General features: G+C 46.5%; 1 protein-coding gene across 2 annotated transcripts in view; it reads left to right on the top strand.

Annotated features, from left to right (window-relative positions):
- dhx15 (DEAH (Asp-Glu-Ala-His) box helicase 15) overlaps positions 1 to 26,676 on the top strand; it is a 149,756-nt gene that overhangs the window by 35,191 nt on the left and 87,889 nt on the right. For both annotated transcript variants that reach the window (XM_084312233.1, XM_084312232.1), the window contains exon 6: positions 13,730 to 13,897. In XM_084312233.1, coding sequence (XP_084168359.1) covers positions 13,730 to 13,897 — 168 coding nt within the window. The remainder of the gene's footprint in view (positions 1 to 13,729; positions 13,898 to 26,676) is intronic.

The following is a 26,676-nucleotide window of genomic DNA, read 5'->3' as shown; positions in this document are numbered from 1 at the left end:
TATTTTGAAAATACGTGGTGTCGTGACTCATATCCGCTCCACAGCACACGGCTCTGACACAACAGTACTCGTTTCAGTAGCGTCTGGAACGCGGACATTGCAACATAGCGAGGCTTATTCCGCGACCCAAAACAAATCCCTGTTTTATTCCGCAACGGGTCAAATGCATATAACATGCTTTGCAATCCTCGCCATTCCTTTATGACCACGTCGTGTTTAAGACCGGAATTAACGTCCCGTTAGCATAAGCTAACAACAAGCTAAAGCCCTGTTCAGAGCGACAAAACGGCAGAGTGGGGACTGGGAAGGAGGACTGGGAAGGAGGGGGGGGGGGGCATTCTCCCTCTGTGTGTGTGCGTTTGAAAAGATATGTTGAAGTCATCAGACGAGTATATTATATTGATAGTAAATGTACTGAGGGTGGACAGATGATGTTGATATTTAAACATAAAGAATACAATACATAATAAATGTATGCATGATCATCATGCAACATAAAACAATTGCAGGAACGGTTTGGGAGAGGAAGGGGTTTTAGGTTGTGTGTTCCAAATTCTTTTTACTTAAAGTTTAAAGCTCAATATATCAAAACGTGGCACTTTATAGTGAACAGGAGGTCTATTTGTATTAAAAACAATAAATTGTTTTTCATTTAAATGTCTGGAAGAGCTAAAAAAATTCCAAATTATATTTGTTACCTTTTGAGTTGATCTAAATGTTACTGATTGTGTTAAATTGGCTTATATCATCTCATCGATTGCAGGCACCTGCATCGTATCGTATCGTGGCAGATATCGGCAAACATCGTATCGTTGTCTAAAGAATCTATATCGTATCGTGATGAAACTGGTGATTCCCACCCCTAGTAGAGTCCATACACACCCAACACCAAATCCCATAATTCCTTACACGTAACGTGTCTGGCTGTGTGACATCAACTTGTCAGCATGAAAATGACAGCCAAACATGGCACTGCAACTAAATAACACAAATACAATAGGCACATTTGTGACTGTTACAAATATAACACGTTTTATACTTGTGCTACAAGATTTTGGCCAGTGCTACAAAACTATCAACCTCTGTAGCACCAGTGCTATGTGCAAAAAAAGTTAACGTACAGCCCTGCAAGTGCATTTTCTTTTCTCTGTAGGATAACTACAACAAAGTGCATTCAGAACAAAGCCAAGGTGCTTTAAAACTGCATTAAAACTGCATAACGATCTGCATAAAGACACACACAGGACTGTTGTATTTACTACATCTCCCATGACTCTTAGCGGGGGATGACGTAGCTTACGAGAGACGGCTCAAAGAGGAATGGAAGCGTTAGCTAGCTTAACGCTAAGGTTAGTTCAAAAGGTTTTAACCGCGACGGGCATATAGTAATGGCGTGGATATAAAGCATGTTAAAGACTCATTTATTGGATGCATTGCTCGCAGAGTTTACATAAAAACAGCGCGACTCCCAAGAGGAGTTAGTTATCACAGGCTGCAGAACGCAGGAAGAGCTGCCAAGCTGCTCACGTTACACGTTGCACGTTTTGATTACGTCATCACAACAACACTTTAGGTTACGAACGTTACGTAACCCTGTTCTTGTGCACATTTTTAGCTATTATGTTTGTTTTTTCTACTTTTTTTATTAAAACATCACTGGCGGGATTGTCATACGACCGCCAGACACTTATGGACCTAAACTCCGGACTCAAAGAGGAGTTTGGAGACACTTTATGCCCAGAATGGCTAACGGAAATCAAGCGGGAGAACGGCAACAAAGGAAACGGCAGAAAGAGGCATAGAGGAAGACGAGGAGGTATCAGGCTTAGATTAAAAAGATCTGCTTACCGTCCAGCAATTCCATCCATCTTTCTGGCGAATGCACGTTCGTTGGAGGGAAGGATGGACGACTTGAGAGCGAGGGTCCGATTCCAACGGGAGATGAGAGACGTTAACATCATGTGTTTCACGGAGACATGGCTCAAGCCAGCGACGCCGGACAACAGCGTCTCTCCATCGGACAACTTCACCGTCCTGAGAGCAGATCGCACGGCAGCCTCTGGGAAGAGCATCGGAGGTGGGGTCTGCATCCTCACGAACAATCTCTGGGTTAATCCCAAAGAAGTACATGTCCTCTCAAGTTCATGCTCCCCAGATATGGAACATCTCTCAATCCTGTGCCGTCCGTTACACCTACCCTGTGAGTTTACCGCGGTCACTATGTCCGTCGTATATATACCCCCACAGGCAAATACTGGCAAAGCGCTGGTGGAATTACACGACCACCTCAACAGACAACAGATCAAGCACCCGGACGCCGCGATGATAGTGGTTGGTGATTTCAACCAGGCTGCTCCACGAGGGGGAGGAACACACTCGACCATTGTTACACCCCGTTCAGAGCCGGCTACAAAGCTGTAGCGGCTCCGCCATTGATGGGTGCTGCAGGCGCGAGCGATCACGACTCCATTTTTTTAATCCCTGCATACAAACAAAGATCACGTGACGGCGTCGTGTCACGTGAGACAAAAAAGTGGTCTGACTAATCAGAGGCCACGCTCCAGGATGCGCTCACAGACACGGACTGGGACATGTTCAAGGAAGCGCCAGTGACGTCAGCAAGTACGCTGATACCGTTGTGAGCTACATAACAACAGTAGCTGACAGTATTGTCCTCACGAAAAAGGTGCAGGTTTTCCCAAACCAGAAACCTTGGGTGGACAGTACTATTAGAGCAGCCCTGAACTCTCGCACCACGGCTTATAACCTGGGCAGAGAGTCAGGAAATATGGAAGAGTACAAGGCTTCAGTCTACACTCTGCGCAATGCTGTTAAACTTGCTAAGAGGACATATGCTGATAAACTGGAGACACAAATGGCACAAAACGACACAAGAGGCTTGTGGCGGGGACTGAAGACAATAACTGACTACAAAGTCAGCGCCCCCTCAATGGGGAGCGACGACGCCTCTCGCGGACAAACTCAACTCCTTCTACGCTCGGTTCGGTGTAGACAGTGTCGCCGCTAGCCCTCTGGCTAGTGACGTCACTGGCGCGCCGGCTGTTGTGGAGGGGGGGGGGGCAACCGCGGGGGGGCGGGGGCGCTCTCTCGTTGTCGGAACACAGTGTGAGAAGAGCATTTATGCAGGTGAACACCAGGAAGGCTGCTGGCCCAGATGGCATAACAGGACGCATACTCAAGTCCTGTGCCAACCAGCTTGCCCCGGTGTTCACCGCCATATTTAATCAATCCCTGGCGGAGTCAGTGGTCCCTGCCTGCTTCAAGATGTCTACCATCATCCCTGTACCGAAGAAACCCTCCCCAACATGTTCAAATGACTACAGACCGGTGGCACTCACCTCTGTGGTCATGAAATGTTTCGAGAGGCTGGTCAAGGACCACATTTGTGCCTCCCTCCCCAGTGATGGACCCTATGCAATTTGCATACAGGACAAACAGGTCCACTGACGACGTGGTCTCCCAGGTACTGCACAGCACTCTCTCCCACCTTGACCGTCAGAAGGGCGGCTATGTGAGACTGTTGTTCATTGACTACAGCTCAGCGTTCAACACCATAGTCCCCACCAGACTGGTGGACAAGCTGATCGAGCTGGGTCTGAGCTCTGCCCTGAGCGCCTGGGTACTGGACTTTCTGAGTGAAAGACCCCAGGCGGTCAGGGTGGGGGGTCAGACCTCCAACACCATCACCCTGAGCATCGGGTCCCCCCAGGGCTGTGTTCTAAGCCCCCTGCTGTACTCACTCTACACACACGATTGTGTGGCCAAGTTCAGCTCCAACTCCATAGTGAAGTTCGCAGACGACACGGTGGTGGTGGGGCTGATCTCGGACAACGACGAGAAGGCCTACCGGGAGGAGGTTGAGGTACTGGATCGCTGGTGCCAGGACAACAGCCTGCTCCTGAACATTGGTAAAACCAAGGAGCTGATCGTGGATTATAGGAGAGGACAGCAGGAGACACACACACCACTGATGATTAACGGGGCTACCGTGGACAGGGTGAGCAGCTTTAAGTACCTGGGGGTCCACATCTCAGAGGATCTGACATGGTCAACACACAGACACAGTAGTAAAGAAGGGGAAACAGCGCCTCTACCACCTGAGACAGTTAAGGAAGTTCAGAGTATCGGGGAAGATACTCCAGTCCTTCTACTCAGGAGCTGTAGAGAGCATCTTGACCGGAAACATCACTGCCTGGTATGGAAACAGCACGGCACAGGACAAGAAGGCCCTACAGAGAGTGGTGCGCTCAGCCGAGCGTACCACGGGTATTGCGCTACCTCCCCTGCAGGTTCTTTACAACAAGAGGTGCAAATCCAGAGCCTGCAGAATAATGAAAGACCCCCACCACCCCAATAACAGCCTGTTCCAGCTGCTGAGGTCAGGCAGACGCCTGCACACCCCAGCTACTAGGACGGAGAGGCTTAGGCTCAGCTTCTTCCCCCAGGCCATCAGAGCCTTGAACAATGAACATTGAGTGCCACAGAACACTGAACTATCCACACACAAGCACACACGAGCACACACACGACACGCACGCTGTGCACGCTCACACACTAGCAGCCACTTTAACACGAGCGTTCAGGATGTAGGAAGGTTTTACTTTTTCATTCACACATTCATACTAAAATACCTTTCTGCTGTGTTTCATAGAACGTGAGGGGGGGGGTCGTTTATAATGCAATGGCCCACGTTAAATGTTTCATGTAGTATGGGTGATATATTGATCATAGCAGTTTGTATGGATAATAATAATCAAAAACGCTGAAACTCACCGCAGCTTCCTCGTAGCGATGGGGGATGATACTGGAGCAAAAAGATCGCTATTATGGGATGTTGATCTAGGCGAACCATTTCCGGGTTGTATAATACTATATACGTCCAAATAATGTTGTTTATTGAGTTATGGCAACGGATCGATTATCCAGTGTGTCCAGATGGAGTCCCGGCGAGCGATGGCGAGTGGCCGGACCGAATAGGGGAAACACCAAGCACTTCCGGTCCTTCCGGTTTTGGCACCTCGCCGATCGGCCACCAGGTGGCGGTGTTGAAGCGTTGGAGAGTTGAGCAGAGTCCTACAGCACCCGTCAAGGATCCGTAGGTGAAATATGAATACCATGACAGAAATTTGAAATATTGATCTCAAAGACGCTGTAAAACGTCATTGGCAGATTGCGCATGGCGAGGAATGACGTCGTAACACGTCATTGGCGAGAAAAGGGTTAATGCGGGTCTGGTGGAGACGGGCGTACAAAAGGAGGGGGGGGGGGTGGTCGTGGCGCGATCCTTAACCTTGTCGGTCTCCTAGCAACCTCGACGTTGACTCTGCGACCTACGGCAGAGCCTCGCGGCCTTCTCTTCTCTTTTAGGCGCGGCTGGGTAGCACAGTGGAGAATGCACTCGCCTACCACCACAGAGACTCTGGGATCTAATCCAGCGGTCAGCGGTACCTCTGGCTTGGGTCAGTCGTCCCTACTAACACAATTGGCAGTGTTAGCGGGTGGGAAGCCGGCGGGGAAATAGCGTGAACCTCCGCACGCGTTACATTCCCCCAGTGAGAGTCCTCGCTGTCAGGTGAAAAGAAGCGGCTGGCTGACTCCACATGTATCGGAGGAGGCATGTGGTAGTTCTACACCCTCCCTAGGCCGACAGTGGGGCAATGCGCGCAACGACCAGGAAGGGAATTGGCATAGCGACTAAATTGGGATGGAAGCAAAATACAGAAAAAGCGAGAAAAAATTTAAATTTTCAAAAAAAAGGAAAAAAGAAGTCCTTCTCTTTTCATGGGATATTTGAGCGCCACACAAACGAATCCTCAAGAACAAACGCATAAAAAAAAAGCAAGTGGAGAGTTATCTGTCGAGTCCTGATAAGTGGTGATATTTAAGCCCCTCGGCGACTCGCATCAAGAGACGGGGGTTCGACGCGGTGGGTTGGTTTCCAATCGAGGGAATTGTATTGATTAGGTGATTTGGTGGCACATCGTTCCTCTTGGGGTCGCGCGGGGGGGCTTTGGCGGGCAGGTTCCCACCACTGGCTCCCCCTCCTCTCCCCCCCTTCCAGTGCACATGCTCCCAGCTCCTCATCAGCGAGGGACAGTCAGCCCCCCCCTCCTCTCAGGGCTTTGGCACAGAGGCCCATTTTTCATGGCAGCTGCCGCATTCAGAGGGTTGATTTTCTATTAATACCCGGGGGCTAATTTTACCAATCCATTCAGATTACTCTCCTCCACTCTGACTTGTCAGTGTGTTGATTAAGAGGCACATGGCCATCAGCGGGTGTTGACTTAATGCGCAGAACAGGGGGACAGACATGACTGGTGGTAGCGCACACACACACACACACACACACACACACACGTGCACCAATAAAGGGGAAATGGAAGTCACCGCAGTTGCACTTTCACACGTCAAGGCGAGCGCCGGTTGTTGACTTACACGCGTGCTTACAAATCAGTTACAAATCGGTTTCCGACACACGTCACGCCGGTACATTTATTGCACAGGGACTGATGCTTTTCACAGGGTTGAAGACTTTCTGAGCGGTTTCTCTTTGGCTCTGATCGTTTGCCGATTTAAAGAGACTTGGCGGTAGGATATAGCTGGTCCACACACTCAGCAGTAGAATATAGCTGGTCCACACACTCAGCAGTAGAATATAGCTGGTCCACACACTCGGCAGTAGAATATAGCTGGTCCACACACTCGACAGTAGAATATAGCTGGTCCCAACAGCCAGCAGTAGAATATAGCTGGTCCACACACTCAACAGTAGAATATAGCTGGTCCCAGCACCCAGCAGTAGAATATAGCTGGTCCCAACAGCCAGCAGTAGGATATAGCTGGTCCACACACTCAGCAGTAGAATATAGCTGGTCCACACACTCAGCAGTAGAATATAGCTGGTCCACACACTCAGCAGTAGAATATAGCTGGTCCCAACAGCCAGCAGTAGGATATAGCTGGTCCACACACTCAGCAGTAGAATATAGCTGGTCCACACACTCAGCAGTAGAATATAGCTGGTCCACACACTCAGCAGTAGAATATAGCTGGTCCACACACTCAACAGTAGAATATAGCTGGTCCCAACAGCCAGCAGTAGAATATAGCTGGTCCACACACTCAACAGTAGAATATAGCTGGTCCCAACAGCCAGCAGAGCCAGCAGTAGAATATAGCTGGTCCCAACAGCCAGCAGTAGAATATAGCTTGTCCCAACAGCCAGCAGTAGAATAAAGCTGGTCCAAACAGCCAGCAGTAGAATATAGCTGGTCCCAACAGCCAGCAGTAGAATATAGCTGGTCCCAACAGCCAGCAGTAGAATATAGCTGGTCCACACACTCGGCAGTAGAATATAGCTGGTCCCAACAGCCAGCAGTAGAATATAGCTGGTCCCAACAGCCAGCAGTAGGATATAGCTGGTCCACACACTCAGCAGTAGAATATAGCTGGTCCACACACTCGGCAGTAGAATATAGCTGGTCCACACACTCGACAGTAGAATATAGCTGGTCCCAACAGCCAGCAGTAGAATATAGCTGGTCCACACACTCAACAGTAGAATATAGCTGGTCCCAGCACCCAGCAGTAGAATATAGCTGGTCCCAACAGCCAGCAGTAGAATATAGCTGGTCCCAACAGCCAGCAGAGCCAGCAGTAGAATATAGCTGGTCCCAACAGCCAGCAGTAGAATATAGCTGGTCCACACACTCAGCAGTAGAATATAGCTGGTCCCAACAGCCAGCAGTAGAATATAGCTGGTCCCAACAGCCAGCAGTAGGATATAGCTGGTTTACACACTCAGCAGTAGAATATAGCTGGTCCCAATAGCCAGCAGTAGAATATAGCTGGTCCACACACTCAACAGTAGAATATAGCTGGTCCAAACACTCATCAGTAGAATATAGCTGGTCCCAACAGCCAGCAGAGCCAGCAGTAGAATATAGCTGGTCCCAACAGCCAGCAGTAGAATATAGCTGGTCCCAACAGCCAGCAGTAGAATATAGCTGGTCCAAACAGCCAGCAGTAGAATATAGCTGGTCCCAATAGCCAGCAGAGCCAGCAGTAGAATATAGCTGGTCCCAACAGCCAGCAGTAGAATATAGCTGGTCCCAACAGCCAGCAGTAGAATAAAGCTGGTCCAAACAGCCAGCAGTAGAATATAGCTGGTCCCAACAGCCAGCAGAGCCAGCAGTAGAATATAGCTGGTCCCAACAGCCAGCAGTAGAATATAGCTGGTCCCAACAGCCAGAAGTAGAATAAAGCTGGTCCCAACAGCCAGCAGAGCCAGCAGTAGAATATAGCTGGTCAACAGCCAGCAGTAGAATATAGCTGGTCCCAACAGCCAGCAGTAGAATAAAGCTGGTCCCAACAGCCAGCAGTAGAATATAGCTGGTCCCAACAGCCAGCAGTAGAATATAGCTGGTCCCAGCACCCAGCAGTAGAATAAAGCTGGTCAAAACACTCGGCAGTAGAATATAGCTGGTCCCAACAGCCAGCAGTAGAATATAGCTGGTCCCAACAGCCAGCAGTAGAATATAGCTGGTCCCAACAGCCAGCAGTAGAATATAGCTGGTCCACACACTCAGCAGTAGAATATAGCTGGTCCCAACAGCCAGCAGTAGAATATTATAGCTGGTCCACACACTCAGCAGTAGAATATAGCTGGTCCCAACAGCCAGCAGTAGAATATAGCTGGTCCCAACAGCCAGCAGTAGAATATAGCTGGTCCACACACTCAGCAGTAGAATATAGCTGGTCCACACACTCAGCAGTAGAATATAGCTAGTCCACACACTCAACAGTAGAATATAGCTGGTCCAAACAGCAGATGTCATCCCACCCTCTAATGTTGCTGCAGTACTCCCAGGGGCCTGAAGGTGGTGCAACAGTATAGGCTTACAGTGACGGATGCATGATATGATGGTTACATATCTGTTCAGTGTTGCATTGGAGATAACAGAAAATGGACCTTTTACATGCTGTGGGAATTAGCGTTGAAATTATAATTTCTATTTTATGTGAAAAGCTTTTGTTTTGTTGAAAGATCCAACCAGTGAGTGTAATTTAAAAATAATAAATAAATAAAAAGATAGCGGAAATAGCAAGTTTGCATTTGTGTAATGCAAATACCCTGTTTGATAAGTCATTTGTTAATCGTTTTTGTGAGTAGTATCTTATCGAAGACCTATTTTGTAGGGATGCACGATATTGATTTTGACACCGATACCGATAACTTTATGCTCATCAATGCCGATACCGATAACCGATATTTATTGTATTATATATATTTTTTTAAATGTATATATATTTTTTTATCAAATTATTATTTTTTTCAACATGAAACAAAACATATCACAATACAATAATAATAATACATAAAAAGACTTCCCAGGACAATAACTTAACACCAACTTAAATGTATATTCCTGTAGTTTTGACCTAACCAGACAACAGAAACAAAAACCAAGACAACAGTTTTGACTGATAAAGTGACCATATTTATTTTTCCAAATGAAAATTCACAATCCGTCAACAACTTATAATACATCCAACCTAAGACACTCGAAGCTTTTTGTTCTTTTTTTTCTCAAAGCGGAGCCTTGAAAAAAAGGCTTTGAGTGGACACATCACCACCTCACATCACCACCACCACAACAAGTCACCTGCAACATCACCACCGCCACGGTGTTAAAAGCCCACGACGACGGCGCGAGCACACTTGTACCTATTGACGAGTCGTTTGCTAAATTAAAGAAGTTTGACAGAAATGACCCAATGGCTCAAGCCGCTAGCTTTTAAGCAGTCCTTGGTGGTGCAAATTAACCTGGCTACTACGGAGCAATAAGTGACTGCGTATTCAACCAAGGGTTGCATCACAGCCATGAAAGGGGCTAGCTTTGCTTAGCTCCTCGCGTCATCGTAGGCTTCTAAGTTAACACAATAACACACCATCGTAGCGGTGGTGATGCCGCAGGTGACCCGTCAGGCTGGATGTATTACAAGTTGTTGCCCTTTTCCCTCCTTGTGGAACTTCTGCATTGCATTTATTACAAATAGCAAGCAAACTTTTTCCTCTGAAATTCCGAGTACCGACGCGGCCATCTTTTGTTGTTTACGTCCGCGCTGCTTCAAGAAACTTACGTGGCTACGTCACAGCCAAGAAAGGGAGCGCTGGATTTTTGTAAAACGCCCTGTTCCTAAACCACACGCTATCAGTCGTACCACAGTACTGGCAAAACGGGAGGAGCCTACAGTCAAAACAAACGCACTTCATTCCAATTCACCCACACCGCATTTTTTTTTACCAAAAAATATATTATATTATCGGAGCTATTAATAATGTTATCGGGATGACGTCATAATTGCTGATATCGGCCCGATAATTATCGTGCATCCCTACTATTTTGTATACATATCTATGATATTGTCATTGTTGGGCTTATATTGTGGCTCGTTTTTAGAAGCCGCCTGTAAGACCATGTGACTGCTTAGATAATCACATGTTAGGCAATCACATGTTAGATGATCACATGTTAGGCAATCGCATGTTAGATAATGCGATCGACAATGTTTTGACGCCGTCTCTAAATGAAACTGATGATCAATTTCAAGATTCTCAAACGTCGTCACATTGTGAGGAAAACCGACCTAATATTAAAGGGGACATGTACTGCTATTCCTAGCACTATTTGAGCAACTTTACACAATTCCTGTTAGTCTATTGAAGACATCTGTAAGGTTTTTTTTCAAAAAAAATGCATTGTTTTATATTTCTAATCAAGTACTCAAAACCATCATTTTCCAGCTTCAAGATTTCAGGCTGTTATGGCCTGGCTCCACCCATAAGCACTTTGAGTGACAGTCAGCCCACACAGTCTGCGACTGGTAGACAGAGAGAGATAGAGAGAGAGAGAGGGGGGGGTGGGAGAGAGAGAGAGGGAGGGAGGGGGGTGGGAGAGAGAGAGAGAGCTTCTTCCAGAGCGAAACCCGACACCTCTGCACACACTCCGGAGGGGGGGGGGGGGGGGGGGGGGGGGAGGAGAGAGAGAGAGAGAGAGAGAGAGAGCCGCCGCGCGGCAGCTTGTGGGCCTCCCTAACTCCCCTCTCCCGTGTGCCGTGCAGCAGGGCCCCCCCCAAGTGCTCCCTCTCTCTCCATCTCTCTCTCCCTCTCTCCCTCCAGAGCGCACGCAGAGGCGTCGGGCCCCACTCCACCTCGCAGCATGAGGAAGTGGCTTCCACTCGCTGTCTAGTCTAGGTAGAATGGGGGCGGGCATTAGCTCCAACCACAGAGCCAATCACATCACTGTCTGCTACCCAGAGCCCGAATGACGTGACTCAGGCCTTCAAATCAAGATGGCCTAATTTACTGGAGGAGGAAAGGGGCTGAGCTGAATCAGAGCAATCCGCCAATATGGTATTTAGACACTAAAACACATTGATACGAACTCCTATTACTATAATACAATGCTAGAGACTGAAAAATGACATTTATAGTACATGTCTCCTTTAACATAAAAAAATTTATATTATGATTTTAATTCCGACCGAAACATGCTATTCCACAATACGGCGGATGATGATGAGCGGTGAACGGTCACCAGCCACTCGTCTTCAGCTTCACTAAACTGATCTGCTGTGATTTGCTGGTGGTTATGCATCAGCACTGCCCCCCTCCCCCATTTTACAATACTGCACCGTGGAATAATGAAGCCTGTGTGTCTGACTGTGTGAGCGCCTCCTGAGTTGCCCGTGTTTTCCGTGATTACTGCGTTTGACAACAGAGCCACGGGGAGCTCGGCGAAGCTGGAGGCGAAGCACCGCAGTCCCACGTTTAATTTCCTCCGTCAGAATGAGCGATAGGCAGAACACATGTACTCTAGCAGGGAAGCACCCAGACCTCCTTTCTCTCCTCTCCTTTCTTTCCTCTCCGTTCTCTTTCCTCTCCTCTCTTTCATCTCTCCTCTCCTCCCTCTCATCTCTCTCATCCCTCTTCTCTCCTCCCTCTCTCTCATGTCTCTCTCATCTCTCCTCCCTCTCATCTCTCATCTCTCCTCCTCTCTCCTCCCTCTCTCTCATCTCCTCTCCCTCCTCCCTCTCATCCCTCTCATCTCCTCCTCTCATCTCTCCTCCACTCCCTCTCTCTCATCCCTCTCATCTCCTCTCTCTCATCCCTCTCATCTCCTCTCATCTCCTCCACTCTCTCATCCCTCATCATCTCTCTCTCCTCATCTCTCCTCATCCCTCTCCTCTCCTCATCTCTCTCCCCCCCCCCCCCCCCCCCCCTCTCTCTCTCTCTCTCTCTCTCCTCTCTCTCTCTCTCTCTCTCTCTCTCTCTCTCTCTCTCTCGAACTTCCCACCTCTGGCGTTGACTTAAAAACTACTTCAATCAACATTTGAAAAAAATATATATATAAAAAAAAATTACTTATCTACCTTACTACCTATGTATACTACCTATCATGCTAATATGTCTATATTAATTTACTATACTTATACCTTTAATGCTAACATGCCTATACTACTATGCACTCAACAACACACAACAGTAACACTCAAGTTCGACACTATTTGACGCACAATGCCACTGACCCTTAACTAAGGAGAGGTATCTCTCTCTCTCTCTCTCTCTCTCTCTCTCTCTCTCTCTCTCTCTCTCTCTCTCTCTCTCTCTCTCTCTCTCTCTCTCTCTCTCTCTCTCTCTCTCTCTCTCTCTCTCTCTCTCTCTCTCTCTCTCTCTCTCTCTCTCTCTCTCTCTCTCTCGAACTTCCCACCTCTGGCGTTGACTTAAAAACTACTTCAATCAATATTTAAAAAAAATATATATATAAAAAAAAATTACTTATCTACCTTACTACCTATCATGCTAATATGTCTATATTAATTTACTATACTTACCGTAATACCTCTAATAGTAACCCCGGCTTGTATTTGTTTCAACTGTAGCGGATACCAGGCTTGTATTAGGAGGAGGCATGTATAAGAGAGAGGCCTATATTTCTAATTTTCAAACGGATCATAATGAATAAATCAACATTTTGTGTCAGTTTGAACCCAGTAAAATGTACTGGGTTCATTTATTGAAACCAAGTACTGTATGAAATACGGTAGTAAACAGTGCAATTACAGGTGGTCAAAAACTAAAGTAAAATAGTGCAATCACAATACTGGTATAATAATAATAATAACAACTTCGTTTTATACAATTCTGAGGTAGGCTTACTCTCTTGGTAAACATTAACACCATACCATTATATGGTATTTACTGCACAGCCAGGCCAGCATATAACAACAATAACTCTAATATACATGGAACCCGGCTTGTATTAGGAGGCCGGCTTATAATTGCTTAGCTCAAAAGCGCACCCGGTCATTAATAGAGACCCGGTTTTTAATTGAATACCGGTCACTATTAGAGGAATTACGGTATACCTATAATGCTAACATGCCTATACTACTATGCACTCAACAACACACAACAGTAACACTCAAGTTCGACACTATTTGACGCACAATGCCACTGACCCTTAACTAAGGAGAGGTATCTCTCTCTCTCTCTCTCTCTCTCGTACCCCTCCCGCTGACTCGTTGTTTACAATCTAAGTGGCTTTGGATAAAAGCGTTTAGCTAAAAGGACTAAATGTAACCCTAATAAGAGTTAAACGGCAACACAACTTGACTTCTCTCTCTCCCCCGTCTCTCCCCCCAGGAGATCGACGAGGCCTGCAAGCGGATCAAGAGGGAGATCGACGACCTGGGGCCTGACGTGGGCGACATCAAGATCATCCCGCTGTACTCCACGCTGCCCCCGCAGCAGCAGCAGAGGATCTTCGAGCCACCGCCGCCCCACAAGCCCAACGGCGCCATCGGCAGGAAGGTATAATAATTGCAGGCTATCACTCTCCCCTCTCTCTCTCTGTCTCTGTCTCTGTCTCTGTATCTCTCTCTAACCGCAGCCCCCCCGCCGGGCGCCGTATGAGAACACACCCGTCGGCTCGCGGCTGCTGTAGAATACCCCATATGTATGTATACTGTATTGAGAGTATGGTATCATTAAACCACTACTTAGTTATGTACTTTAATTACTGGCCATACAGTACACGGTATATCTGGTGAACACCCACACAAGAATACGGCTTAACAAAGAAAGTTATATTTAGAAGTATTTATTATTAGAGCAGCAACAATAGGTTACAATATTGAGAATTATGAATTGCGCTTATATGGCGAAGAACACTTAAGTAGGTCAAGAGCGTAAGTCCATGAGCATAATAAGATGGGTATAATTGACACCACCTGTAGCATAAGAATTACATAAGGCACACTCGTAGTCAGCTGGAGATACTAAGGGGGTTCCCTCCGGTTGTAAGCCAGCAGGGGAGAGGAATGGTCGGGAGCAAAGTCTGGATCAACGAGGAATAAAGAGACTCCAGATACAGGAGACAGTGCAATAATCCTTTGGTCCGTAGACAAAGCAACAGCTATACTCCGGTATGCAAGACAGCATGGATGAAAGCTAGCCAGCCTCTGTGGGTCCTAGAGGCGGGCTCGACGGTGCTCCTCACAGGGTAGATCCCACACAGCAGTGGGGTAGACGGTTCTCTGCTCCAGCAGCCACAGTACCAAAGCAATATAATCCAGCCGGAAAAGGCTCTGCATTCGCCGGTGTAGGTTCTCCGGTGTACATATCCAACGGTTCTCGTCTAGGACTCCTCGGATGGCGGCACGAGTTTAGGCCGCCCAGCCTGGATAAGTGCACTAGCTCGGTACGACGAACCGGTGGTAATGCTGGTCACTGTAGAACGGTAGCCGCACGATACACTATAAATAATAGAATAAGTCGAACTCGACGATACAGCGTTAAACTCTGACACTTTAGCTATCAATTCGCACGCGGTTCTCAAGGCTCTATTTAGGGGCAAAAGGGGCCCACTTCACGGCACGTTGTATCGTGGTGAAGGCTTCAACGTTTTGGGTCAACTCACTTTTAGGCTAAGTGCTTAAGTGCTGCTGTATCCACCTGCGCCGTATTTATACGTAAGGTGAATAATCTAGTGCCAACCTCAGTTCTGTCTCGTATTACTGCGCAAACCTGGACATGTTGAGACATGTCTTAGCGGTAGCTTTGAACTTGCCATTGGGGGTATGGCCGTTGGCGCCTAGGGGTCGCTGTCCAATAGGAGAACAAATATTATGGTCTGGCCTGTACCTAGGTAAAGGGATATTCCGTGTATATATACAAAGAATATACAAGGGATATCAGACGATATACAAATATTATACAATATATCTCAAGTAATAAATATATATATTCGGTTTAATCTGACCCTTTGTAACACCATAGATAGATATATATATATAAAGAGAGGGCAGGAGGAAGGGAACGGGAGAGAGGCTAAGACGGGGAATAAGGTGGGTGGATAAGGAGAGAGATCCCCCCCCCCCCCTCAGATTTGGTGCAGAACTGACTCACACAACATATGCTGCTTTTGTCAGCATGCGATTCCTTGCTCTAAATTATAACTGGGGTATTACTCACGCCCTCTGAGCCTGAGGAAAGTACTGCATTCACGGTGGTTTCTATATACCCCTCTCTCTCTCTCTCTCTCTTTATCTCTATCTCTCCACCGTACTGGGGCTATGTGCGCAGCCTCTCGTAGCTGCCGCGGTCACCTGCACCTCCTCCATGACCCGACCGAACGTCTTCCGCGTAAAAAAGCTGCGTCGTTAGGAAGGCGGGGTGACGCGGAGGTCAGTGCCGCCGTCGCCTTGCAGCAAGGAGGGCCTGGGTTCAAACCCCAGCAGGGGGTCTTTCTCTTCCGTGTGGAGTTTGCATGTTCTCTCCCCCCCCTGTGTGTTTGCTGCGTGTCTCCCCTCCGGGTGCTCCGGGCGCCTCCCACACCGTAGAGAGACACGCACACTACACACTCCTGCTATAGGTACACACACACACACACTATAGATACACACTCCTGCTATAGTTACACACACACACACACACACACACACACATTTTAATACTTTATTTGGTTCCACAAATTATATTACATAAACAGGGAATCAAATGTGCCAAGCAGCACTGAACACTTAAGGGTACACATAGCACCTCCTTCTCCACGTGGCTAAGCTGCCAATAATAGCTGAGACAGAGCAATATTTGGCAATTTGTTTGGCTTTTCTTTTAGACATTGCAGCAATTCTCAGACTGGTCATGGTGCATTTGTGTACATGGCCAAGACTTCCGAACACAAGTACACTATATCTACACCTATACCCAAGGTCAGCCATCACACTGAGCAGTGGTTGGTATTTGATATACTTGTCCCGGAAGGCCTGGTCCATGTACAGGTCAAAGGTACAGCCTACTTCTATGACCAGCACCTCTCCGTGGCTGGTGTCAACAAAAACAACGTCCGGTGTATTGGGTATGTTAGCAAAAACATCGTTGGTAAGGCCAAACCACTCTGGTTTCACTCTGGCATGTTTCTACATTGCTGCGCGCACACACACACACACACACACACACACACACACACACACACACACACACACACACACACTATAGATACACACTCCTGCTATAGGTACACACACACACACACACACACACACACACACACACACACACACACACACACACACACACACACACACACACACACACACACACACACACACACACACACACACACACACACTATAGATACACACTCCTGCTATAGGTACACACACACACACACACACACACACACACACACACACACACACACACACACTATAGATACACACTCCTGCTATAGATACACACTCCTGCTATAGCTACACACTCCTAGGTACACACTCCTGCTATAGGTACACACTCCTAGGTACACACTCCTGCTATAGCTACACACTCCTAGGTACACACTCCTAGGTACACACTCCTGCTATAGGTACACACTCCTAGGTACACACTCCTGCTATAGGTACACACTCCTAGGTACACACTCCTGCTATAGGTACACACTCCTGCTATAGGTACACACTCCTAGGTACACACTCCTGCTATAGGTACACACTCCTAGGTACACACTCCTGCTATAGGTACACACTCCTAGGTACACACTCCTAGGTACACACTCCTGCTATAGGTACACACTCCTAGGTACACACACTCCTGCCCTTGACCGAGGTACCGGCGCTACAGCTGGAGTCGGTCCCCGAGAGCCGCGCCGTGTGGCTGAACTGCTGCTCCTAAGATAGTCAGGACGGGTCAAATGCAGAGGATGAATCTCCCCCAAGGCGATTAATACAAGTATACATACATAATAAAAGTATACATGTGTATAAATAAACCTACCCCCCTTGTTATCTTGAACGGCAGCATTTACCACTCTCTGTTATCGATGGAGACATCGGACACGTCCAGCTTCTTGTTCCGGCGTGCTCTGTTGAAGCCGTCCGGTGGTCCCGGAGGAGGCGCAGCCCGGCCTCTGCCTCGCCCTCCCGGGGGAGCGTCCCAACCCCTCACCGCCGGTGAATCGGCCAACAGTCTGACGGAGGAAGCGGCAAGCGACTCGTCCCGACGTGGCCCGCGATCGGAGGAGCGGGCGGTTATCGATTTATTCAAGATAACGAAGTCACCCGTGGTCTTTTTTTTTCTTCTTGACGTTGTTTATCGTGTATTTATGTATAAATATGCACACGTGTATGAGGGCCGAGACGTCTGATCCATCACCGCAGTGCGTAACTCGTAACCCGCCACATACTGAGGCGTCCCCATAAGAAGTGTGGATCAAACGCTTAACACCGGCCTCTCTCTAGCCTCCCCGTCCTGTGTGTGCTATCGTTTCATCTCTGGCAGCTGTGTGTGTGTGTGTGTGTGTGTGTGTGTGTCCGTCTGTGTGTATTCAAAAGAGGCTCAACACGTCTAAGTAGTTTGATTACCCAAAGAGCCGAGCGCCGTGGGTCTTCTCCACAGTTCAGACATCATCCATAGTGTTTTGCCTGCGCCACGTTTCAAAAAGGGATGTTGACATGAAAGGTAGCCACGGCCGCGCCGGGACCAGTGGTGTCGGGACTGAAACTTGGCCCCGGGAGACGGCACCTCAAGGTCCCACCAAGATTGAAATCCGGAGGTTTCCTGCGGTTGTGTTTTTGTTTCTTCAGTGGGGGCTCGTTTAAAGGCCTATCTATTTGCCTTTTGCTGTTCTTATACAGAGGTGGTGTTTGTCCTCACAGGAGTGATGGTACTAGTGCTGCCTGCCCCCTGGTGAGATATCGGAGCGGTCTTTTTAAGTAGCCTTTAAGGAAGAGAACAACCCCCTTGTTTCATGTCGCGACCCCCGAACCGTCGACCCGATCGCAGTGCTTTAGTTTCGGAACGGCGAGGAGCGACGAACGCACACTTTTTTTTTCCTCGAGTCCAATTCCCACGAGGGCTAGTGGTCCGACAGCTAAAACCCCAGAGGATGTCGAAAGCGGGTCTGCTCTCCCACTCTCCCGCTCTCTCCCCTCCGCGTCGGGCCCACGAGACAGCCGTGGACTCGGGAGAGACGCGTGAAAGACGTGGCCCCGGTGCGATACCGAGGAGAGACCGAGGAGAGGTAATGGAAGAATTAGGGCTCGCCACGACCGCTGCCACGCATGCTAACGACCGCATTAAACACCCCTCAATTAACATAACGTGCCAGCTCGCCATCTCTCCTTCCCTCCAGGAAAGCCAATGATCCCCCCCCCCCCTTCCTTTTATTTCTTTTTTCAACAGTTTAATGATTTAGAGCTGGAGCCACAATTCACTGTAATTACTTACAAAGACTTTAATCCTCCTCTCCTCTTTCTCCGAGGCAGTTCTGGGTCTTTTGAGGAGCGGGGTTCTTGTTTAGCCGCGCCGGGGCCTGTTGTTTTTTCCGCCGCCCTCCTCGCATGCGGACGTTTTCTCTCGAATGTCAGCGCGACACGACCTCCTCCGGTACCCATTTCAATGAGCGGCTAATGGCGGGCGGGGGGGGGGGGCTTAGAGACGGCCAGAGGCACGCTTTCCATTTTGACCAATCAGAGGGAAGGCTTTATTTGTCACAACAAGCCTGTCCCCCAGCGGAGGGTCCGGTGAGAGATGGCCTACGTTTACCCCCCAACCCCCCCCCCCCCCCATGCAGGTTAATAACCCAGAAATAACGTGCAGATATGACGCTCTAATGATATTACTGATGAAAGAGGCCAGGTTGCCCTGGTGCACAGACAGACTGGAAGGAGCCAGGCTGTTCTCAGCGTAATGGCCCCAGCCCTCCCCCTCCTGCATATGGCTTCAGAATCGATAAGGTCAATGAGGCCCTCCCGTATGATGGTGAAATGTGAGAGGGGCCGCCATGCGTCGCTGTCCGCCGGGTGGGCGTCGACTGACCCCTGGCACGCAAGACGCCGGCAGCCGCCGCCCTCCCCTCCCCCCCTCCCCTCTCTACCTTGATCCGTTCCGAAGTGGACGTGGTGGAAGTCTTCCATGTTGGTTCCTCCTGGGTGGGGGTGGGGGGTTAGGGGGTAGCGTTGGCCGACGAGACGGCGTGTGTACCGCGAGACTTGGGCCCGGCCCGGTCTGTTTCTGGCCCGGCTGCTTTGGGTTTCCAGACTGCGACAGTGTGGCTCATTGACTTCACAGAGATGTGAAGCCTTTACACATCTATGGGCTACTGATTGGAGCAAATAGCCTTTAACCAAAGCAGTTGGCTTTGGAGAAATTCCAGCCTATTGCCCTGGCCGTTATTTATACAGGGTTTGCACAAGGTCCTTGAAGAACTCTTTCTCTGCCACGCAATAGCCTCATCCTTAGCAGCTGACCGCCAGCACTGTAAACGGTGGGAGTCGCTCACCTTGTTTGCAGGGCTATAACTATTTAAATATTATAGCTATATATGCAATATTATGGCCCATTTGACATAGAGTATCTATCGTTTAAGATGTGAAAAATTTATCTTTTTTTCCATCCTTACATTGTCGTTTTATACCATGGTGAATATAAGTATAGTTTTAGAGTGGTCTAGGATCATTCCTGGAAGGCTAGTATTAGGCTGCGACGCATATTATACTTAATCCATTGGCATTTCGTCTAGGGATGCTCGATATTGTTTTTTTTTACCTATACCGATATTGTCCAACTCTTAATTTCCGATAACGATATCAACCGATACCGATATATGCAGGGTTTCCCCCGCCAAAAAACTGAATAATTTCAGGTAATTAACATTACATATCTCTTGTCATGTAATTAACACAACATTATGCATACTTTGACAATAAATAAAATAATCATTTGTTCTTACTTGCTTTAAATAAAGGTTAAATAAATGTAAAAAAAAATAAAAAAATTTAAAACCGATACCGACATTTTCCGATATCACATTTTTATGCCAATAAAATGTGCCGATAATATCGGACATCCCTAATTTCGTCCCTATACACGCTACAATAAAAAATGCATGCATGAAAGGGGGGGGGGGGGTCGTTTATGATTAATTGATTGTCAATAACGGCATTCGTTAGTACAACATCATACGTTGATCAGAGCGATGGCTATGACAACAATGGACAACCAAGCTGAAATTAACGTTCGATTGCTCTTACCTGTGGCCGATGAGACTCCAAAAAGAATATTCCAATTATTTGATTGCCATCTGCTAGATCGTATGTCCATTTGGCCCATGCCATAACCCCCAACAGCATAATGATTCTGGCGTCCCGAAGGCGATTCAATGCGATCGGGTGTATATCTTGATCCACGTTACAAGATAACTCCGCCTGGAGGAATTCAGAAAGTAAGTGCAACATCGGTCGCATACCACCAGGCGGCGGTATCGGACCGTTGCGATCTCAGACACAGTGCCACCCAGTTCCACAGCACAGCAGGATGAATTATGAATGGAAATAGCGAATAAAAGAAATAACGATCCAATAACGAGTATACTCGTTGTTGGCAGTATTCGTTTGGCGGGCTATAACGAGTTGACTCGTTTTTGGCGGGGAATGAGTTAAAGTGCTTGATTTTTTACCCAAAAAAAGTCAAGACCTGGAATTCTTTGAAAACAGCCCATTTCTTTATTAATAAGGTGCTTAAAAAGTTCTTGAAATTCAAATCAACCATTCGCATTGAAAGTTTTGTTCGTCCATGATAAAAAATTTCTGAATTAATACATTTAATTGAATTAGTGTAACTAATTGTCGGAAATTGGTTTTGAGCCATACATATTTGAAGAAGAAAAAAATCTATTAAAAAAAAACAGCATTTAAAAGAAAAATGGTGCTTGGAAAAGTACTTGAATTTCATTTTGCAATGTCTTTTTTTTTTTCTTCACTTTTTTGTTTATTATACTTTTTTGAGGACATAGACATTATAAGTATATGTCTGTATATATACATTGTTGTATTGTCATTGTCCACATAGAACAGATAACAACATTAAACAGAAGAAAATAAAATAAAAAAATTAAAAACAAGAAAAAATAAAACAGAGTTCAAAAGTAAATAATAATACAAACAAACACTGACTTGGTCGCTCGACAGTCGTCTCAAACGTATATACATAGTATATCAAATATATAGCACATGTTTAGGTACCCAAATATGCTTCTCCAATGTATATCCGGTATATCAAATAACTCACGTTGAATTAACGTTCACACAGATGAATACCAACAAGCAGCATACAAATTGTTATTCTGGAATAGTATGGAACTGTACATCATCCACAAGTACAAGGAATGAACCCCACGTTTTCTTGAACATAGATGAAGAACCTCTCAGAGTGCATCTTATCTTTTCAAGTTTGATAAAGTATAGTATGTCTCTAATCCAGTGAAGGTGAGTGGGGGGAGCAGCGGACTTCCATTTAAACAGAATCAGCCGCCTGGCCAGTAGAGTGGTAAATGCCACAATGTGTGCTTTGTGCTTTGAAAGTGATAACATAGGTGGCGAGTATCCAAAAAGCGCTGTCAATACATTTGGTTCAAGATTTGTCTCAATACTTCCCGAGATGGTTTCAAAAATATTTGTCCAATACCTGTGCAAGGAGGGGCATGTCCAAAACATGTGAGTATATGTGGCTGGGGCCGAATGACATCTATCACATATAGGATCGATATCTTCATACATTTTGGCTAATCTGACTTTCGTCAGGTGTACTCGATGAACAATTTTGCATTGTATCAGCCCGTGTCTTGCACAAATAGAAGAAGAATGAACAAGACGTAGAATGTCAACCCAAATGTCATCCGAGATCTCCTCCTCTAAATCCTCCTCCCATTTACTTTTAATATTGTGTATTGTGGTTGGACATAAGGAGAGAATGAGATTGTACATAGTCGATATCATGCCCTTGATGGAAGACATCGGGGTTAAAAAGGAGTCGATGGGTGTTACCTCTGGAAGGTTGGGAAATATAGGGTTAATGCTACAGACATAGCTACGAATCTGTAGATACCGAAAGAAATGTCGGCTATGGATTGAATATTTCTCTGATAATTGCTGAAAGGAGGCAAAAACATTATCTATATATAGGTCACCTAGTGTTTTAATACCGAGTGAGGCCCATAAGGAGAATGCTCCATCCATCAATGAGGGGTGAAATAAAGGGTTAGCTGCTATCGGGGCCAAGTGGGATAGAGTTTTAAACCCAAAGTGGCGTCTGAATTGATTCCAAATTCTGAATGTAGTTTTAACGATTATATTTTTGAAGTAGGGGGCCAATGGAGAACTAATGGGGGCATGTATAAGACCGGTTAGTGAAGCAGGTTTGACAGATGAGGCTTCGATGTCAACCCACATAGGGCACACCAGAGGTTTGTCTGACTGTAGCCATTGCTGTATGATTCTGAGATTGGCTGCCCAATAGTAGGCTCTGAAGTTAGGTAGAGCCATGCCACCCAGAGATCTACTCCTTTGTAATAGAGCTTTACTAATTCTGGGAACTTTGTTATTCCAAATAAATTTGGACACTAGGCTGTCAATTTTTTTGAAAGAATGAGTGGGGAAGAAAGATAGGCAGGCACTGGACAAGATAAGAAAACCTTGGGAGAGAGTTCATCTTAACGCAATTGATACGTGCAGCAAGAGAGAGAGGTAATAATGACCAACGTTCAAAATCTTCCTGAAATCGAGTCAGTAGAGAGCCAAAATTAAATTTGAATAGGTCCCCAAATGTATCCCTAATTTGGATACCGAGATATTTGAAGCCATGGGGGGACATTTTCAATGGGAAGTTATGCAGTGGATAACTTCGAGCTTCTGCATTCAATGGAAGAAGTTCACTTTTGTCTAAATTTAGTTTATACCCTGAAATACGGCCAAATCGGGTGAATATGTCAAGTGCAGCTGGAATAGATGTGGAGATGTCAGACACGTATAGAAGCAGGTCATCTGCATATAGGGAGGTCCTCTGTTCAACACCCCCTCTGATTATACCTTTTATACGAAGGTCTGATCGAAGTGCGATGGCCAACGGTTCAATGGCAACATCGAACAGGAGTGGGCTCAAATTGCAACCCTGTCTCGTGGAGCGGTGTAGATGGAACTGTGCTGAACGTGTGTTGTTAGTCCTTACTGAGGCAGTGGGAGAGGTGTAAAGTAATTTCACCCAAGCTACAAAGTTATCCCCCAGTCCAAACTTTTTCAATGTGTCGAAAAGATATCCCCACTCCACACGGTCAAAAGCTTTGGCCGCATCTAGTGAGATGACAGCCTCCGGGCTAGTTGTGGAGGAAGGGCTATATATGACATTAAAGAGACGTCTAATGTTGGAAAATGAATATCTATTCTGGATAAAACCTGTTTGGTCTGGAGATATGATAGTGGGAAGGACAGGTTCTAAGCGCATAGCTAAGAGCTTTGATAGAAGCTTTAAATCTACCGTCAACTGACTGACAGGACGATAACTTCCACAGGATAGGGGGTCTTTATCTTTTTTTAGCAACAGAGAAATCGAGGCTTGAGTAAGGGATGGGGGTAACTTAAGTGACCTAAATGAATCTGCATACATGTCAATTAAAATGGGTGCCAGTTTATCAAAGAATTTCCTGTAGAACTCTATAGGGTAACCATCTAGCCCCGGACACTTCCCTGTTTGCATAGAGTAGGCGGCCTCTCTGAGCTCATCTATCGTGACTGGTCCCTCCAGCCCTGTGGCAGCCTCCGGGTTTATCTGTGGTATATCCAATGAATTAAAAAAATTATCATAGGCAGAAGGGTCAGAGGTTTGTTCAGATGTATATAAGGAGGAATAAAAGTTTTTTAATTCTTCATTAATTAGCTTGGGATCCGTAGTTAAACCATTGGTTGTCTGGATTTGAGGGATCTGATGTGAGGCAGATCCCTGTTTATATATGAAGTGTTGCTGTTTTCAAGTATATTTTCAAATGTTTTAGCTTGGGATGGGCATCGATTTTCGAATATTCTAATAGTCCTTAAATTGTATATATAAAAATAAGGGGACAAAAAACTATAGTTTATGGAGATATCATTTTGTCTAAAAAAATATATTTCCCCTTGTTTTTACCAGCACCTACACTGTGTAGTGTATTGCGAGGGCACCCTATTAACTCTTACACCATTGAATGGCATGCTGGGTACAGCTTGCTAGCTAGCCAGGTAGACTAAATAAGTCTGTTAACACTTTCAGTGCCACCAGGGGGCGCACGACTTAGTGCTTGAATGCCTCCATCGGCGCCAATGTTAACGTTAATATCGCCTAATCTATGTTTTAAATTATGGCTATGTGTCTAATCTGCCCGTCGCTTATCAAAGAATCGTTTTCCAGTCAGTGCTGTCAAGGCAGATTGGTTTTTATCGCTTCATTTCTGTTCGAGAGCATTTTGAAAAGCACCCGTTTTGAGGTAAAAAAACAGCCCATTCTGTGATAATCGCATTTTACTGGAATATTCCAGAACGTTGATATTTGTCGGCCTATTTATGAATCGTTTTCAAATAAACGCTAGATGATCAATAGTATACGTACACGCACGCACATTCGAGGCGCGCGCTGATAATAGCCATTTTCATTTCCTCATGGATTTATCAGAAAAAAGCTTATATCTTCATCAAAACGAGTCTGATTATCCTAAGACTGATAACATAGATTCCTTACCTGACATCAGATGGTATCCAACTGGTATATTCCAATTCCTGATCACCATTCGAAAAAATCGATAAGTGTATAGATCTAACGTGTATACAGTAGAACTCATGCTTGCCGCGGCTCAGAGTCTCCAGAATGAACTCTGGTAACCCCGGCTGCATCAGTGGACTGGAAAATGTGGACTGGAATATTTTTTTCCCCATCCATTTTCATTGAGTCCATTCCAAAATCCCTGATGTCATCTGGGAGACGATAGGGGGCGCTTTTTTCACATCTGATCGCCGGCGGCCCTTGGGTAGGCTAGGGTAGGCTCGCGTGATGCAATATGATTTCAGATCGCTAAAAAAAAAAAAAAATCTGAGAAATCTCGTGAGTGGCTTTCAAGGTAAACTATTGTAAACCCGAGATAAGCCGTGCGTGGCATAGAAAGTGTTAACAGCTGGGAGAACAGAAAAGAATGATGAAGAAAGAAGAGACTAGATGTTACATGGTAGTAGCAAAGGTAGCGTACGTTTGCCATGTTGTTTCACTAAGTTCACACATTTCAAGGATCAGTGACGTAACGTTCAGAACGAATGCTTTTGTTCCCGGAAATACGCTAGCCTGCCCCGCTAGCGATAGCTGTAAGCAATGACAGCAAATGTCTTTCTTTATGGCATTTGCCATTTAGACCTAAAACGCCTGCTAATAATGCATTATATAGCCTGTATTTACACACAAATGTGTTTCCCGGTTTCAATGGGTTGGTATTCGAATAGTAATTTTGTGAGTTTTGGCAAACGTTACGCCGGCTCTCGTCAGACCGGTCTAGATGGAGATCTGTCTCGACGGAAACCCTAGCACCAGCGACAGACTCACATATGGCATCATCTCATCAGTTTGATACAGGCTCGTCTCACCGTCTCCTCTATTCTTCTGTATCAATACAAAGCAGGGGGGATTCTGCTTGTGCCGGGTGAATTACATGAGGTCAAGGGCCGGATAGGGACCCAGGCGAACCTCCCCGGCATTCGTAACTGAACAGTCGAGCATTCTCAAAGCCGGACAGGAATCCTCGCCAACGCCAACACAAACACCACCACTACCAACACCACTACCAACACCACCACTACCAACACCACTACCAACACCACCACCACCACCACTACCAACACCACTACCAACACCACTACCAACACCACCACCACTACCAACACCACTACCAACACCACTACCAACACCACCACTACCAACACCACTACCAACACCACTACCAACACCACCACCACCACTACCAACACCACTACCAACACCACTACCAACACCACTACCACTACCACTACCAACACCACTACCAACACCACTACCAACACCACCACCACTACCAACACCACTACCAACACCACTACCAACACCACCCCACTACTACTACCACTACCACTACCAACACCACTACCAACACCACTACCAACACCACCACCACCACTACCAACACCACTACCAACACCACTACCAACACCACTACCACCACCACCACCACTACCAACACCACTACCAACACCACTACCACTACCACTACC

The sequence above is a fragment of the Notolepis coatsorum genome, assembly GCF_963971535.1.
Source record: "Notolepis coatsorum genome assembly, chromosome: 4".
Lineage (NCBI taxonomy): Eukaryota > Metazoa > Chordata > Actinopteri > Aulopiformes > Paralepididae > Notolepis > Notolepis coatsorum.
The sequence above is the reverse complement of the archived record's forward strand: the minus strand, read 5'-3'. Positions and strand labels throughout refer to the sequence as shown.